At 35.7% G+C, this 13,296-nt stretch overlaps 2 protein-coding genes across 5 annotated transcripts in view; one reads left to right on the forward strand and one right to left on the reverse strand.

The window, feature by feature from the left end:
• Positions 1 to 13,296, reverse strand: part of LOC100116911 (exocyst complex component 8) — a 342,632-nt gene that overhangs the window by 149,019 nt on the left and 180,317 nt on the right. The window lies entirely within an intron of this gene.
• LOC107981710 (BEN domain-containing protein 6-like) lies at positions 297 to 10,424 on the forward strand. The gene is made up of 4 exons (XM_016988129.3): positions 297 to 651; positions 6,590 to 6,685; positions 6,755 to 6,986; positions 9,395 to 10,424. The coding sequence occupies exons 3-4, from the start codon at positions 6,755 to 6,757 to the stop codon at positions 9,496 to 9,498; spliced, it is 336 nt and encodes a 111-aa protein (XP_016843618.1). The 5' UTR covers positions 297 to 651; positions 6,590 to 6,685; the 3' UTR covers positions 9,499 to 10,424.

Here is a 13,296-nt window from a genome sequence, read left to right on the forward strand (position 1 = left end):
GTTTTCATCTAGATTCTACTCTGGAAACCTGCTAGATCAGCTAGGGTAGTATTTCTTAATTCTTATTACTTATTTTAACTTTTTATTCGTTATTCCATAAAGCATGTAAGGGCTTCTGCACGTAAGACGGAAGAACGAGTAATCAGTAATGGCGCCCATTCCTACTCAAGAGGAAGGAGTCTTTTTAAAGCTCACTTATGATTGGCTGTCAGGTGCTATTCCTCGTTCTTTCTTCTTACGAGCAGACTGCAGAGTGCAGGAGCCATAACGGCCCGTAGCATAGTTCATACTGCTATGGAGATCGATACTTTATGATCGGACTACATACTAAATGTTGTCATGACAACGCATTAAAAAAAAAAAATTTAATCAGATTTGTCGAGAGCCTGAAAAAAGCTTATTTCTTTTTAAAAGCAGTAATAAAAAAACATTAAAAAAGTATAAAAGTGCTTTAGAAATTGTTGTGCATACAAATTTTTTGAGAACCACAAAGATGTAGGAAAGAAAGCAGAAACGAACAAGGGAAAGGCATTGCTCAATGATAACAATGATGAAGAAAATAATAAAGCTAAACTAATATCTAACGGTTAACAACCAAAAATTCTCTTAGAACAAATTGTAAAGTCAAAGGCATCTGAACCAACAATTTGCGTAAGTAGCAAAATATTATAATAATATATTTGAATTATAACTTTTTAGAAAATAGAAAACTTTTTAAATAAAAGAGAATTTCTTTTTATTGTATACAATGAAACAGAGCCATATACGTTCTGAAAAATATAGGTTTTGTCATGAATTTTTCATTTATGTATTTTTTGTATTGGCTACACAAAACTTTACCTAGCCTCTAAATATCTTTATTTTACCGAATAACGTTATTATAAATAAGCAAAGATCTCTATACAAAATTTGTATCTTATTATCCGGATGATAACACTTAAATAGACACTCATTATGTTAATATTTTACTTTTAAGGATATTCTGAAAATTAAAAGGAGACTGTTCAAATTTTGTGCAGAGATCTGTACCGAGGTCTGTGCAGAAAACTCTGCAGTGATCTATGCACAAATCACTGCACATTTATTTGTAAGGGATTATTTCAGATAGAAACCTTTAGATTATACCATAAAATATTCAGCAATTACTATAGAGCTTCGTTCATATCGTTCCTATAGTCTCTCTATAGAAGTCTTAAAGGATTATATCTGCGGGTTTTTCTGCTGTATAACCTCTTGTGTTTTTTCCACACGTGTGCCAATATTAAACAACTGTTTTCAATAGTACATTATGCAAGTAATTATATTAAAGTCGTAGATTGTCCCTGTGGGTAGGTTTACTATTGAAACGAGTGAGTTGTCTTATGAAAAAATTATGCATATTTTGATTAATGCATAACCTTACAAAAAACACCTGCGCGATTTCCTGTAAGAAATTCTGTAGGTAATAATATTATAGGATATTCTGCTATTATATGATTGTTTGCATGCATTTTGCAGTTTTTTCTACAAGAGGTCCTGCAGGATTTCCAGTTGCATTTTCTATAGGAATTTTATATGTGATTTTTTTATGCTATAAATTTGATAAAATAACACTTTTTACATATTTCATGACCATCATGGGAAGTTCGCGGCCATGCTGATTGGTCAAAATGTTTTAAATTTCCTAACCTCAAAAATATTTTAGATCATAAATGACAAATAAATACTAATTAAATAAATAATTGTTTAATTTGTGATTATTTTAAATTATAAATGTTGTTATTATTTTTTAAAGAATCTATGCACAGATCTCTGCACATTATTTTTGTTAGGGCGAGTAATGATGCATTGATAAATTTTATAGCACAGTGTGGCTAACATCCGCTGTTCAGTCACGAATAGGCGAGACTTGCGGAGTTTAGCAGTCTGTGTTATAAACTTTTATACGATACTCTTGACTTAAATGGTTCTTTTTTACACGGTGCTTAGCGCCCTCGCTACGCTCGGGTGCTAACTGCGCCGTGTAAAAAGAACGATTTAAGTCACACGTATCGTAATGTACTATTATAGCACAGTGTGGCTTAAATCCGCGTTTAAGTCACGCCTATCCGTGACCTAAGTAGTCCATTCTTACACCGTGTATATCGCACTCGCTATACTCGTGCGCTAACCTCACAGTACAATAATGGACTGCTGAGATCACGGATAGGCGTGACTTGGCGGATTTAAGTAGCTGTGCTATAAAATTTTATACGATACTTATGAACTAAGCAGCCCATTAGTGCACGGCGTTTCATCACCCTCACTGCGCTCGGGTGCTAATACACGCCTTGGAATAATCGGATACTTAGGTCACATGTATCGTAATATACTAATAATCTTCCAAATATTGTAATAGGAAAAAATGATGTAGTCTTTTTCATTCCACCTAAAAATAACTTAAGTTTTAAATTCTTATGATCTAAAACAGTTTGAAATTGATAAAATCAGTGAATTAATAGGTTCTACAATATAGTATCATCAAAATTATGGTTTTCACATATAAAAAATTCCTGTAAAAAATCTAGCAAAAAAGCGAATATAGTAGAAATCGTGCAAAAATATCTGCAGGTATTTCTTCCCCTATTGAAAAATCTCACGTGAGATCTCACTTGAGATCTTAGGTGAGATCTCACGCCGAAATCTCATCTAATCAATTTTTTGTTTTTTACGCTTGTTAACTCATTTTGAGTCAATCAGTGGCTTTTTTTTAAATTTGAACTTAGAAAATTTATCACAACTTTTGATTTAAAAAAAAAGTCCAATTTTTTAAAAATTTTTTAAGTTTCAATTTTTTTTAGTCATCAATCGACTGAGAATGGTTGAAAACGCGTAAAAAACAAAAATTGGTTAGATAACATTTTAGCGTGTCTCCAGCGATCATGCAGAAATTTCTGCAGGTATTTTTAGCGAGCATCCTGCATGCATTCTACATGTATTTCGAACTCTTTTCCTGCAGGAAATCCTGCAAGTATTGCCTGAAATAAATTGTTTACTTTATTTGTTTAGAAATGAGTTAGAACGTTAAAAGGGATGAAAAAGGTGTCTATATTAGGTTGTATCATCCAGATAATACCACGAAAAATAGGGGAAATTGATTACTTAAATTGATAATTAACAAAAAATTTTTTTATAAAAAATATTAAAAAAACAACATTTAGAACACGTTGTTCCTCGCTTTTCGTGGTATCATCCGGGTGCTACAACCTAATATAAGCACCTTTTTCATTCTTTTCAATATTTTAATCCATTTTTAATAAACAATTAAAGTAAACTATTTTTTATTGTTAGCAATACTTGCAGAATTTTCTGTAGGAGAAGTGAATAAAATACATGCAGGATGACTGCAGGATGCTCGCAAAAAAGACCTGTAGAAATTTCTGCATGATTGCTGCAGGCACCAGCAAGCTCGTGCAAGATTTATTGCAGCATTTCATGCAGGATTTTTTCCTAAGGGCACTTACAAAAAGAGTTTGCAGAGATTCCTGGTTACGGTACTTTTTAAAATTTTTTTTCGACTTTTGACAATGATTTAATCTCTAAAACAATGTATAATATCTAACAATGCATTTAAAGTGTATACAAACTTTTTCAGACTAATACTAATGCATTTCTTATATCTCCGCATAGTCCGAATTCCCTGCAGAGTTCTCTGCAAATTACTTTGCAGGAATCTCTGCAGACTCTTTTCGCCAGTGTCCCTTAGGAAAAAGGTCTGTAGATATCTTTGTAGGGAATTTAGACTCTCTGTAGAGATTATTTTGTGCTGCAGAATTTGCTCCGGAGACCTATACGGAAAAAACTGTAGCGAACTCTGCAGGGAAATAAGCAGAGATCTCTGTAGCTTAAAATAATCTGCAGAGTTGACATTCCCTATAGAATTCTTTGCAGGAATCTTTGCAGATTTTTTTATGTGGGTACAGTTTAAATTTTTTACAAGTGTATATTAATTAACTTGATATTGAAATCATATATAAGGTCATGATGTTGTATTTTGTTATGCCTCTGCTTCATATAGTATAGTATATTACGAAACTAGTGCGGTAAAGTAAAGCGAAGCGAGGGTGATAAATCCCCACGAGGGGGAAAACCATTTACCCCCTAGTATCGTACGATATTTTATGACACAACGTGCGTAACCGCGATTTAGCGAGTGCATTTTTGTACGAGCATGGCACAAATCTAGGTTTACGCCACGGTGTGTCATTAAACAGGTAGAGGCTTCTATAGAAGAGATTGACTTATTACGCAAAGAAGTATTTTATTTGAGCAAAAAGTTGAAACTGATTTTGATGTATTGAAGGAAGAATTTGAACAATATAAATTAGATGATGGAAATAAGGATCATGAAACTTACAAAAAGCTTGTAGCATCATCAAGAAAAAGTAAGAGTAATACGCTTACACACGCACGCTTAAATACCTCTGCATACATACGCACAAAACAAAGTACACACAAACACGTATGTACGATAATCATACACGCAAACGAACATGTTCAACAATGAATAAATAGCCTTAATTTATATTAAGTTTCTATTTATTTAATCTAGAGATGCTACTAATCCAAAAAACATCCACAAAATCTCTTGAACTTTACGATGAAATCGTAGAACCCGAGTCACCTATTCCTTGCTCTCCAGTTCCTTCGACATCAAATAACGCAACCAAGCGGAAGAATACGGTGCTAACGGTAAAATGCATAACGTCGTATACTATAACTAACTTACCAGTTTGCTTAATAATTATTAGCTGATATCAGAAGAATTAGCTAACGAAAAGCTTAAAACTAATGCAAACATAACCTTTTCTTTTTCATTCGTCCATATCAGGGTTTACAAAGTGTACTTTGTAGTTATTGTTGTTTAGAATAATAAAACAGGTGTTGTCTAATCATAAATATTCAGCTGGGTGGGCCGAAATAGTATATTGGGTACTAAGAGCGTAAAGAAGGCTTTTTTAGTCCATGTGCTATGACGAAAATTCTTCAATTATTAAAAAAAAAATAGTCGAAAAAGCTAAAAAAACTCAGTTTTTACAAGAAATATACCTTATTAGCAATTCCTCTGCATAGTTTAGAATCAACATTTTCGCACTTGTATCGAAATATACTATTTTGACCCCCCCCCCTCCCTAGTGTTCAGGGTTGACAATAACATGGCCCTAGTAGTGCACTTCATTGTTTTTGTTTATAAGTGTAAAAACTTAACCCCGTCATCAGCAACCCTATTAGACAACATCCACGACCAATAGGTAGATATACGAACCAAAATCTATGGAGCTCACTACTTGGACTCTGTTATCAGCTATATATATACACCCATGGCATAACCCTCCTAGATACCTAGGCACCATGAATCACCATCAACCTGGACCCCGTTATTGTTGACCATATATACATTGATACCATTTATAACCTATTTTCATTTCACCTATGATCATTTCTTATATTCATATCAAATCCTACGAAGTTTCTTTTCACACTTAAGACACTTGAACACCGTTTGTTTAGAATATTAACTCCTAAAGAACAAATTCAACGGAGCACACTTTGTAAAGATTATTTGCGGCGTAAGAAAAAGGTCGACATAAGCTTTGAGTATATTGTTAGTTAAACTTATAAATTATTTTATGAAACCCTTATGAACAAATTTTGCACGACATCCAAAAGAAAAAGCTGCAGGAAATAATGTAGGAGCATAAGAAACATGTAGAAGTTCCTGCAGGAGTTATTGCAGGGAACAGGTATGCAGGAATGGGTTTCGTTCATTTTTTCTACACGAATTCCTACACGAATCACCTACAATAATGAGTTGAAACAGAAAAGGTGTCTATATACACACACACACACACGCGCGCACACACATATATACCATTCAGATAATGATTTGTCAAAATATTTTACATTAGATTTTACATGAGTTTTCGAGTAGATAAAATTATAATTGAAAAATTAGCTCTAAAGTACTTTTATACACCAATTTCCAAATGTATCACCCAGATGGTAGCATTAAAATAGAATGTCGTTTTTTATTTAAAGCTGATTCATTATGTTTTTTGATCTATCTAACTAATTTTGGCCTGCTTAATTCTAATGAGATTTTGACGCAAGATCTCACATGAAATTTTACTTCTCACTCATGTGAGATTTTGCAGCAGGGTTAGTTTATTGCAGGTAGTAGTACAGGAATTTCTGCAGGAAAATAGAAAGATATACGTGCAGAATGTATGCAATAATACCGGCAGCAAATTCTTGCAAAAAATCCTGCAGGATGTCTTGTAGCTTTTATTGCCGTATGTCTTGCACAATTTTTTTATATCGGAATATCTACATATACAAATTCCTACTTTTAAAAAATAAAGTTATTTGAAATAACAAAGAAAATGCGAAATGCATTCAAATTTGCTAGTGATGATATAAATTTTAAATCTACTTGACAGTTTATCCATGAATTCCTGATTTACTTTAATTCTATTCCTTTGTATTCTTAAATTGAATTTATTAATTTATAAATATTTATTATGAAATATCTCTACGTTTTATTATTAATATTTTGATATTTTTAATTAAGCAATTATCCGAGGAAGACGAAGAAAATCTAGAGGACAATGATTTGCAAAATGGGTCAACTAAAAAAAGTAAATCTTCAATGCCATAAAATAAAAAAGTATGATTGTTTACTTATACTTTAAGAGCTACGATAAACATGTACCTTATGTTTAATTTTTTGCTATAGATGAAGCAGAGTAAAAGTAATGACACTGAAACTGGAGGATTCTCCCTTTCATCGACGGTCTTGAAAAATTTGAACAAATCTGATCCGAAATCATACATAAATGATCTGCTAGAAAACGTATTCACAAGTGAAAAATTAGCGGAAAGCTCCGTCACTGGTAAACCTGGCAATGCAAGAAAGAATTCAGATGCAAAACCTGCATTAGACGGAAATCGGATGGCTTACATAAAAAGTAAGTTACTTTTATTTTTAGACATTCTTAGTCCATATACTACACTCACAAAAATATTCTCTTGAACCAAGAGGAACGAATCTTAATTACTTACCCAAAAATAAAAACCTTTTTGAATCAAAAGTATTCCTAAACGTTCAAATGAATTCGTTTGAATTAACCCATTAAAGCCCATGCTAAGACTGGTTGAGATAGCGACAAACAAACTGTGCTATCCTTTGCATAAGTGAAAAATCAAATATACGTATTTGTTCTTATGTCATTTGCAATTGTTTATAACAAATTATTTAAACAAATTACAAAAAAATTCATAATTTTCAAAATCTGAATACGGAAATCGATTCTGGGGGTAAAATTGAGACGAAAACCCATATAACACTTTTCTGTCAGAGGCCAATTAGTTATTGTAATGTAGGAAGAAACATTCGGCCTCCTGAGAGTGTTTCAAAAAATCGTATAGAATGAAGCTAATTATTGTATTTATTTATCAATATTCACATGAATTATTGGAAATATGTTCGGTGGAATTGAATTATTGTTCATTGCCGTGTCCTACTTTATGACTTTTGCAAACAGGTATAGAACATTTCTCACAATACCATTCCGTTCTTGTCCGACATGTTGAAATTCCAATTCCAAAAAATTCCATGAATGTTTTCAACCGTTAGCCCGCCACTCAAACGTGATCTCTAACACGGAAGGAATTGCATAATGAAATAAACTTATCCAATTACAGTATAAGATCTCAAAATTTATCAGTAAAAAATACTGATATGATTCCACATACCATGCAAGAGAATGAAAACACTATTTGTCAATAGTTTATTTCTACATAAAGATAACAAATTGAACTCTGACAAAAAAGTGTTATATAGGTTTTCGTCTCGATTTTACCTCCAGAATCGATTCCCGCATTCAGATTTTGAAAATTATGATTTTTTTGTAATTTGTTTAAATAATTTGTTATAAACAATTGCAAATGACATAAGAAAAAATACGTATATTTTATTTTTCACTTATGCAAAGGATGGCACAGTTTGTTTTTTGCTATTCCAGATAGATTTTGCTTGGGACTTGACATGGTCACTTTTTCTCCCCAACATGCAATTGTTTATTCCTACATTACACTAACAAATTGAACTCTGACAAAAAAGTGTTATATAGGTTTTCGTCTCGATTTTACCTCCAGAATCGATTTCCGCGTTCAGATTTTGAAAATTATGAATTTTTTTGTAATTTGTTTAAATAATTAGTTATAAACAATTGCAAATGACATAAGAAAAAATACGTATATTTTAATTTTCACTTATGCAAAGGATAGCACAGTTTGTTTGTCGCTATCTCAACCAGTCTTAGCATGGGCTTTAATGGGTTAAAGTAGCTTCAATTTGCTTCAAAATTTTTGCAAAAGTGTAGGCATTTGCGTAATAGGTATATTATACTAAGAATATTTATTTAAAGGATTCCCTTTGGAACCATTTCTTGATTCAAGAGAATCATTTTTATAAGTGTACCAATTCCAATCGCGCTTCGCAAGTATTTATTATTTTTTTATTACTTTTCACTTTTTATGGTTAATAGAAATTCATGTAAATGTCGAAATACAATATTGTATGGATCAGAAAGGTCACTTTTTGAGGTCAGAAATTCAAACACACGTAGTGATCGCACGCGAAAAAGTATAGCCAATCTAAGATCAAAAAGAAATCAAATAGTATATTACCCTCGTAGGATAGGAACAATATCCCCCTTTTGGGATATAATCTTTACCCCCCTAGTATCGTACAATATTTTATGAAACAACGTGCATAAACCGAGATTTAGCAAGTGCATTTTTGCACGAGCGTGACTTAAATCGAGGTTTATGCCACGGCGTGTCATGAAAGAAGTAGGATATATGCGTGTGTGAGTGCATGCGTGCCTACGATAGTACGTGCGTGCATGCCTGCTGGAAATCAGCAGGATAAGCTACAGGAAACTCTAACAAAATCATGCAAAAATTTCTACAAGTATCTTTTGCAATCATTCTGCAGGTATCCGTAGGATGCCTGCAGGATGCTCGCAAGACAACCTGCAGAAATTTGTGCATGATTTATGTTGGGTTCCTGCAGTATTTTCTGCAGCTTTTCTATGCGATTTCTACAGGGTTCCTGTTGGATTTCCTGCAGGATTTTTTCAGAAGGACAGATTTTTCAGTATAGATTACTGCCAATTTTTCTGCAAAGATCTCTACAGATATCTCTTTAGAATCTTCGTTAGGGCGAGCTTTCGATTTTTAGGGTCTAAATTGTATTTTGAAGGTCCTGAAAACAAAATGGAAAATTTTATATTGTGTAGGGATATATAAGTTTTTTTAACTAAAGCCTGTTCACAATTTAAAACCATCTAATTCTAATGTGTTTTTGCAGAATTGGTGCAGAACAGATTTGGCTACACAAAGCAGAACCGGACATTAATTAATAAAATGACATACAATAAAATCTCATACAAGAGAAAAGAACTTAAAAAATAATAAGCATTAAACATATTTTATGTGTTATATTTTCTTAATAAAAGCATAATTGTAAAAGAAAAAAAAAGTTTTTTGGCTTTATAGATTGGAATTGGACAATAAAACAACTTTATAAGTTTTGATGTCCTATAAATAAGAAAAATTTCTCTGCAAAGAAATCTGTACAATGAAATAATCTCTGCAAAGAGTCTAAATTTCAAGAGATCTCTGCAGACCTTTTTTGTAAGGATATAACGCAGTAAAAGTTATCGAAATTTCATACATTTGCCTGCATAAATTTGTATATCAGATTGTACTTAATTTTAGGCATGAATACATGCATAAATTCGTGTAATTGCTGCTAAAGAAAGTTATGCAGAATATGCAAAATAACGATAAAACATCTTATTATACCTATGAACAGAATAATGAAAACATGCAGATATTTATGCATAATTTTTGCGAATTCTGTGCATTTAATTCAACTTGAGTGCCTGTACTATCACTTATATAACCATATACAGGACATTATGCAGAACCACATGCACATGAATATGCATAAAATTATACAGATGGCTGTGCAGGAGGGCATGCATAAATGCACGCAGTTAATTATGCAGTATTACATGCAGATTATTTTCGAAAGGGTTTATAGAGTAACGGACGTGGTGCACTGAGTAATCAGAGAAATATCAAAGAAATTATTGTACTAATATCACATGATAATCAACGCAGAATTATTCACTAATCTCAACATGTAATGAGACGGTATAAACAGTCTTTAACTTTACTCAAGAATAGTAAAATAAGGGCAATTATCACATGACATTTTGCGTTTGTGGTGCAAATTAAAATATAACAAATGAAACACATTGCGAATGAATATTAGAAACTAGTGTAGTTTTTTGGGGTGTTAATTAAATAAATGATCAGACTCACCATGATAACTCTTGCCCAAGCAAATTCAGCATATACGCACGAAACCGTCCTCTAGATGCATAGTATCTCCAATAAGCTGAAATAAATACAAGCTGGTTTAAACACAAAGCAACAAGCTCTTTTGCCACTCAGAAGAATTAACAAAATATTATGTAAAATGAAAGACTTATCTGATAGCAGCAACAGGTTTACACTGGGAGATAGGGCTCTCACTATTTACTCCTTTGTAGTTTATTAAAAAAAAAACACTCGAGAAGTTGCCAGCAGTGAAGAAAATATCACAACGAACTTTTGGACTACGGGTACGAACAACAATCACCGCACATTGTTGTCAATATTATTATTATTATTATTACTATGAAGGGGGGACCACCAAGATCCCTGGCACTTAGGCTGTAAACCCATTGTACCACCCTTCGTCATGGCATCCCCTACGCAGGTAAGCCTGCCCTTCTCCAGAAGATCAATATAGCTCCCGCGTCGAGTGCCCTATATTCTTCATACGTGGGGAAAAGCTCCCCCAAGCACTGATATCTGAGCTGCGCAAATTTTGGGCAAACAGTCAGTACATGGGTAGGCGTTTCTTCTGCCCCCTCGCACCACCTACATATGCCTCATTCCCCATCTTCAGACCGTAGTACTTTAAGCGGATGTGCCCGGTCACTATTTGTGTCAGGAGTCGGGAATTATTTCTGCTGCCTCCTGCGATGCACTTGGTCCAGCCGACATTGGTGTCCTGTCTCATTACCACTTTGGCTTGTCTGCATCCTTGAGTTGCTTGTCATTCCTTAGTATGCTCCCTCTCAACCCAGCCCCGGAGGTTCGCCTTCCTCGATGTGCAACGTATTTTATTATTGAACTCGCTGGGCGTGGGGTAGGTGGGTTTAAAGATATAGTTTTAGATTTACAGCTTATCGAGGTTCGCCTTCCTCCGATGTGCCACGTATTTTATTATTGAACTCGCTGGGCGTGGGGTAGGTGGGTTTAAAGATATAGTTTTAGATTTACAGCTTATCGAGGTTCGCCTTCCTCCGATGTGCCACGTATTTTATTATTGAAAGCCGAGTGTAAGGCAGTCTCTGTAGAGAATCCCGCCCTGTACGCATGCTGGTTAGGGTGAAGAGGAAGCACGGTTAGGATATGTCTTCAATAAATCTATCCATCAATCTTTCTAGTGTCTTAAACACAAAGGAGTTAAGACTTAAAGGTCTATAATCCTTGACGGTGGTGTGACTTGACTTCCCTGTCTTACAATTAGGAATAAACACAACCCTGGCCGTTTTCCATATTTCAGGTACATGAGCCAAAGCTACACTTGCTTTGAAGAGCTTTACTAAGGGGCCAACCAGTTCCTCCAGCCCCTCTTGAAGGAATGCCGAGTAGATTCCGTCGATGCCCGGCGCCTTGAAGAGTTGAAAGTTTCTTATGGCCCACTTGACCTTTTCCGGTGTGACGACCTTCGCCGCCAGATCCCATGCCGCCCTCTGCTGCCTATTCCTACCCGAGCTCTCATTCTCCATCTCATGGGAGAGCCGAAAGCCCGGGAAGTTGGCTTCCAGAAGTAGTTTTAAACACTCCTCTTCCGAGGTTGTGTATTCTCCTGTAGGCAGTCTGATTGCTTCAATCCATACATCAGGATTTTTCGCGAGTATCCGGAGGAGTCTGGCCGCGTCAGGATATCTCTCGATATCATCGCAGTAGTCCCTCCATCCCTTGATTCTCACCACGTTGATGCGGTTTTTATATAGCCTCTGGGCTTCTCTGAGAATTCGCCAATCGACAATATTGCGAGTATTCTTGGCCCTGTTGAAGGTCCTCCCCGTTTCACGTCGCAGATCCTCTAGCTCCCAGTTCCACCATGGGGTACCCCATGTTCCCTTTGGGATGGTCCAGGGACAGCTTCTCTGGAAAGAGATATTGCTCTGTTCGCACTGCCCCCGGGGACCCTCATCAACCCTGACGGTAATCCGGCCCAGGCCCCAGTGCAGTTGAAAATTGCGCTGCCGGAGCAGCCTTGCCGAGGTTTCGGGTATGCTGAGCACGAGAAAGGTTCCACAGTCTGGCCCCTCCCTGCTTTCGATACTCAGCACCATCCACCTACTAATCAACAGGTCCGGATGCCTGTGACTCAATCGGCTCAGAACCACTCCCGGCTCAAGCCTGTTTCCAGGCACGCGGAGAGTGGCTCTTCGAGGCTTCTTGAGCTCAAACATCCCAACCATGAGGAGCTTTGCGCCCTCCCAAGGTCTTAGCCGGGGGATTATCTCCTCCAGCCAGTCCCTTGAAAAGGTGTTGCTGGCTACCACGACGATGGACCCCATTTTCACGAAGGAGTCATTGAACTCGGGCCACGGTCCATTGGGGATCTTATCGATCTCTGTCTGGACCGCCTCCCTGACGAGTGCCAACTGCTGATGCGTCAGCTCTTCGTCAGGATATCCCTCGCACACGATCGCCCTCGTCAAGGGGTCCACCATCCTGGCAGCCATGATTTTAGGCTCCACGTTGGGTCGTTTTCTGGTGGTCTGATTCGCCGGAGGATTCGAGTCGGCGTCCTTGCGCCGCTTAACGCCTGGAGCTCTCCCGTCCCCGCCCGCTGACCCGGCCGTAAGGTTCTTAGGGATTAGATTAGATTAGATTAAATAAGTTTTATTTCTGTACATTGTGTTGTACAATTCAAAATAACAGTATAAAGTAAAACAAGTTATAATTTGTGCATGTGTGTGTGAGAGAGATGATATATATATATATATATATATATATATATATATAGAGTGAATGTGAAATGATACATATAGAGTGGAGGAGTGTAAGTATTTGCGAGATGATTATGAGTTTTCAAGTGCATAAAAATATTCTTTAGCTAATTGTTTGAAGTGT

The sequence above is a fragment of the Nasonia vitripennis genome, assembly GCF_009193385.2.
Source record: "Nasonia vitripennis strain AsymCx chromosome 1 unlocalized genomic scaffold, Nvit_psr_1.1 chr1_random0005, whole genome shotgun sequence".
Classification (NCBI taxonomy): domain Eukaryota; kingdom Metazoa; phylum Arthropoda; class Insecta; order Hymenoptera; family Pteromalidae; genus Nasonia; species Nasonia vitripennis.

Excerpts from the sequence above, each read along its gene's own strand:
- LOC107981710 (XM_016988129.3), top strand. The coding sequence starts at position 6,755 with ATGAAGCAGAGTAAAAGTAATGACACTGAAACTGGAGGATTCTCCCTT. Across the intron at positions 6,987-9,394 it reads TCGGATGGCTTACATAAAAA|AATTGGTGCAGAACAGATTT; the intron begins GTAAGTTACTTT and ends GTGTTTTTGCAG.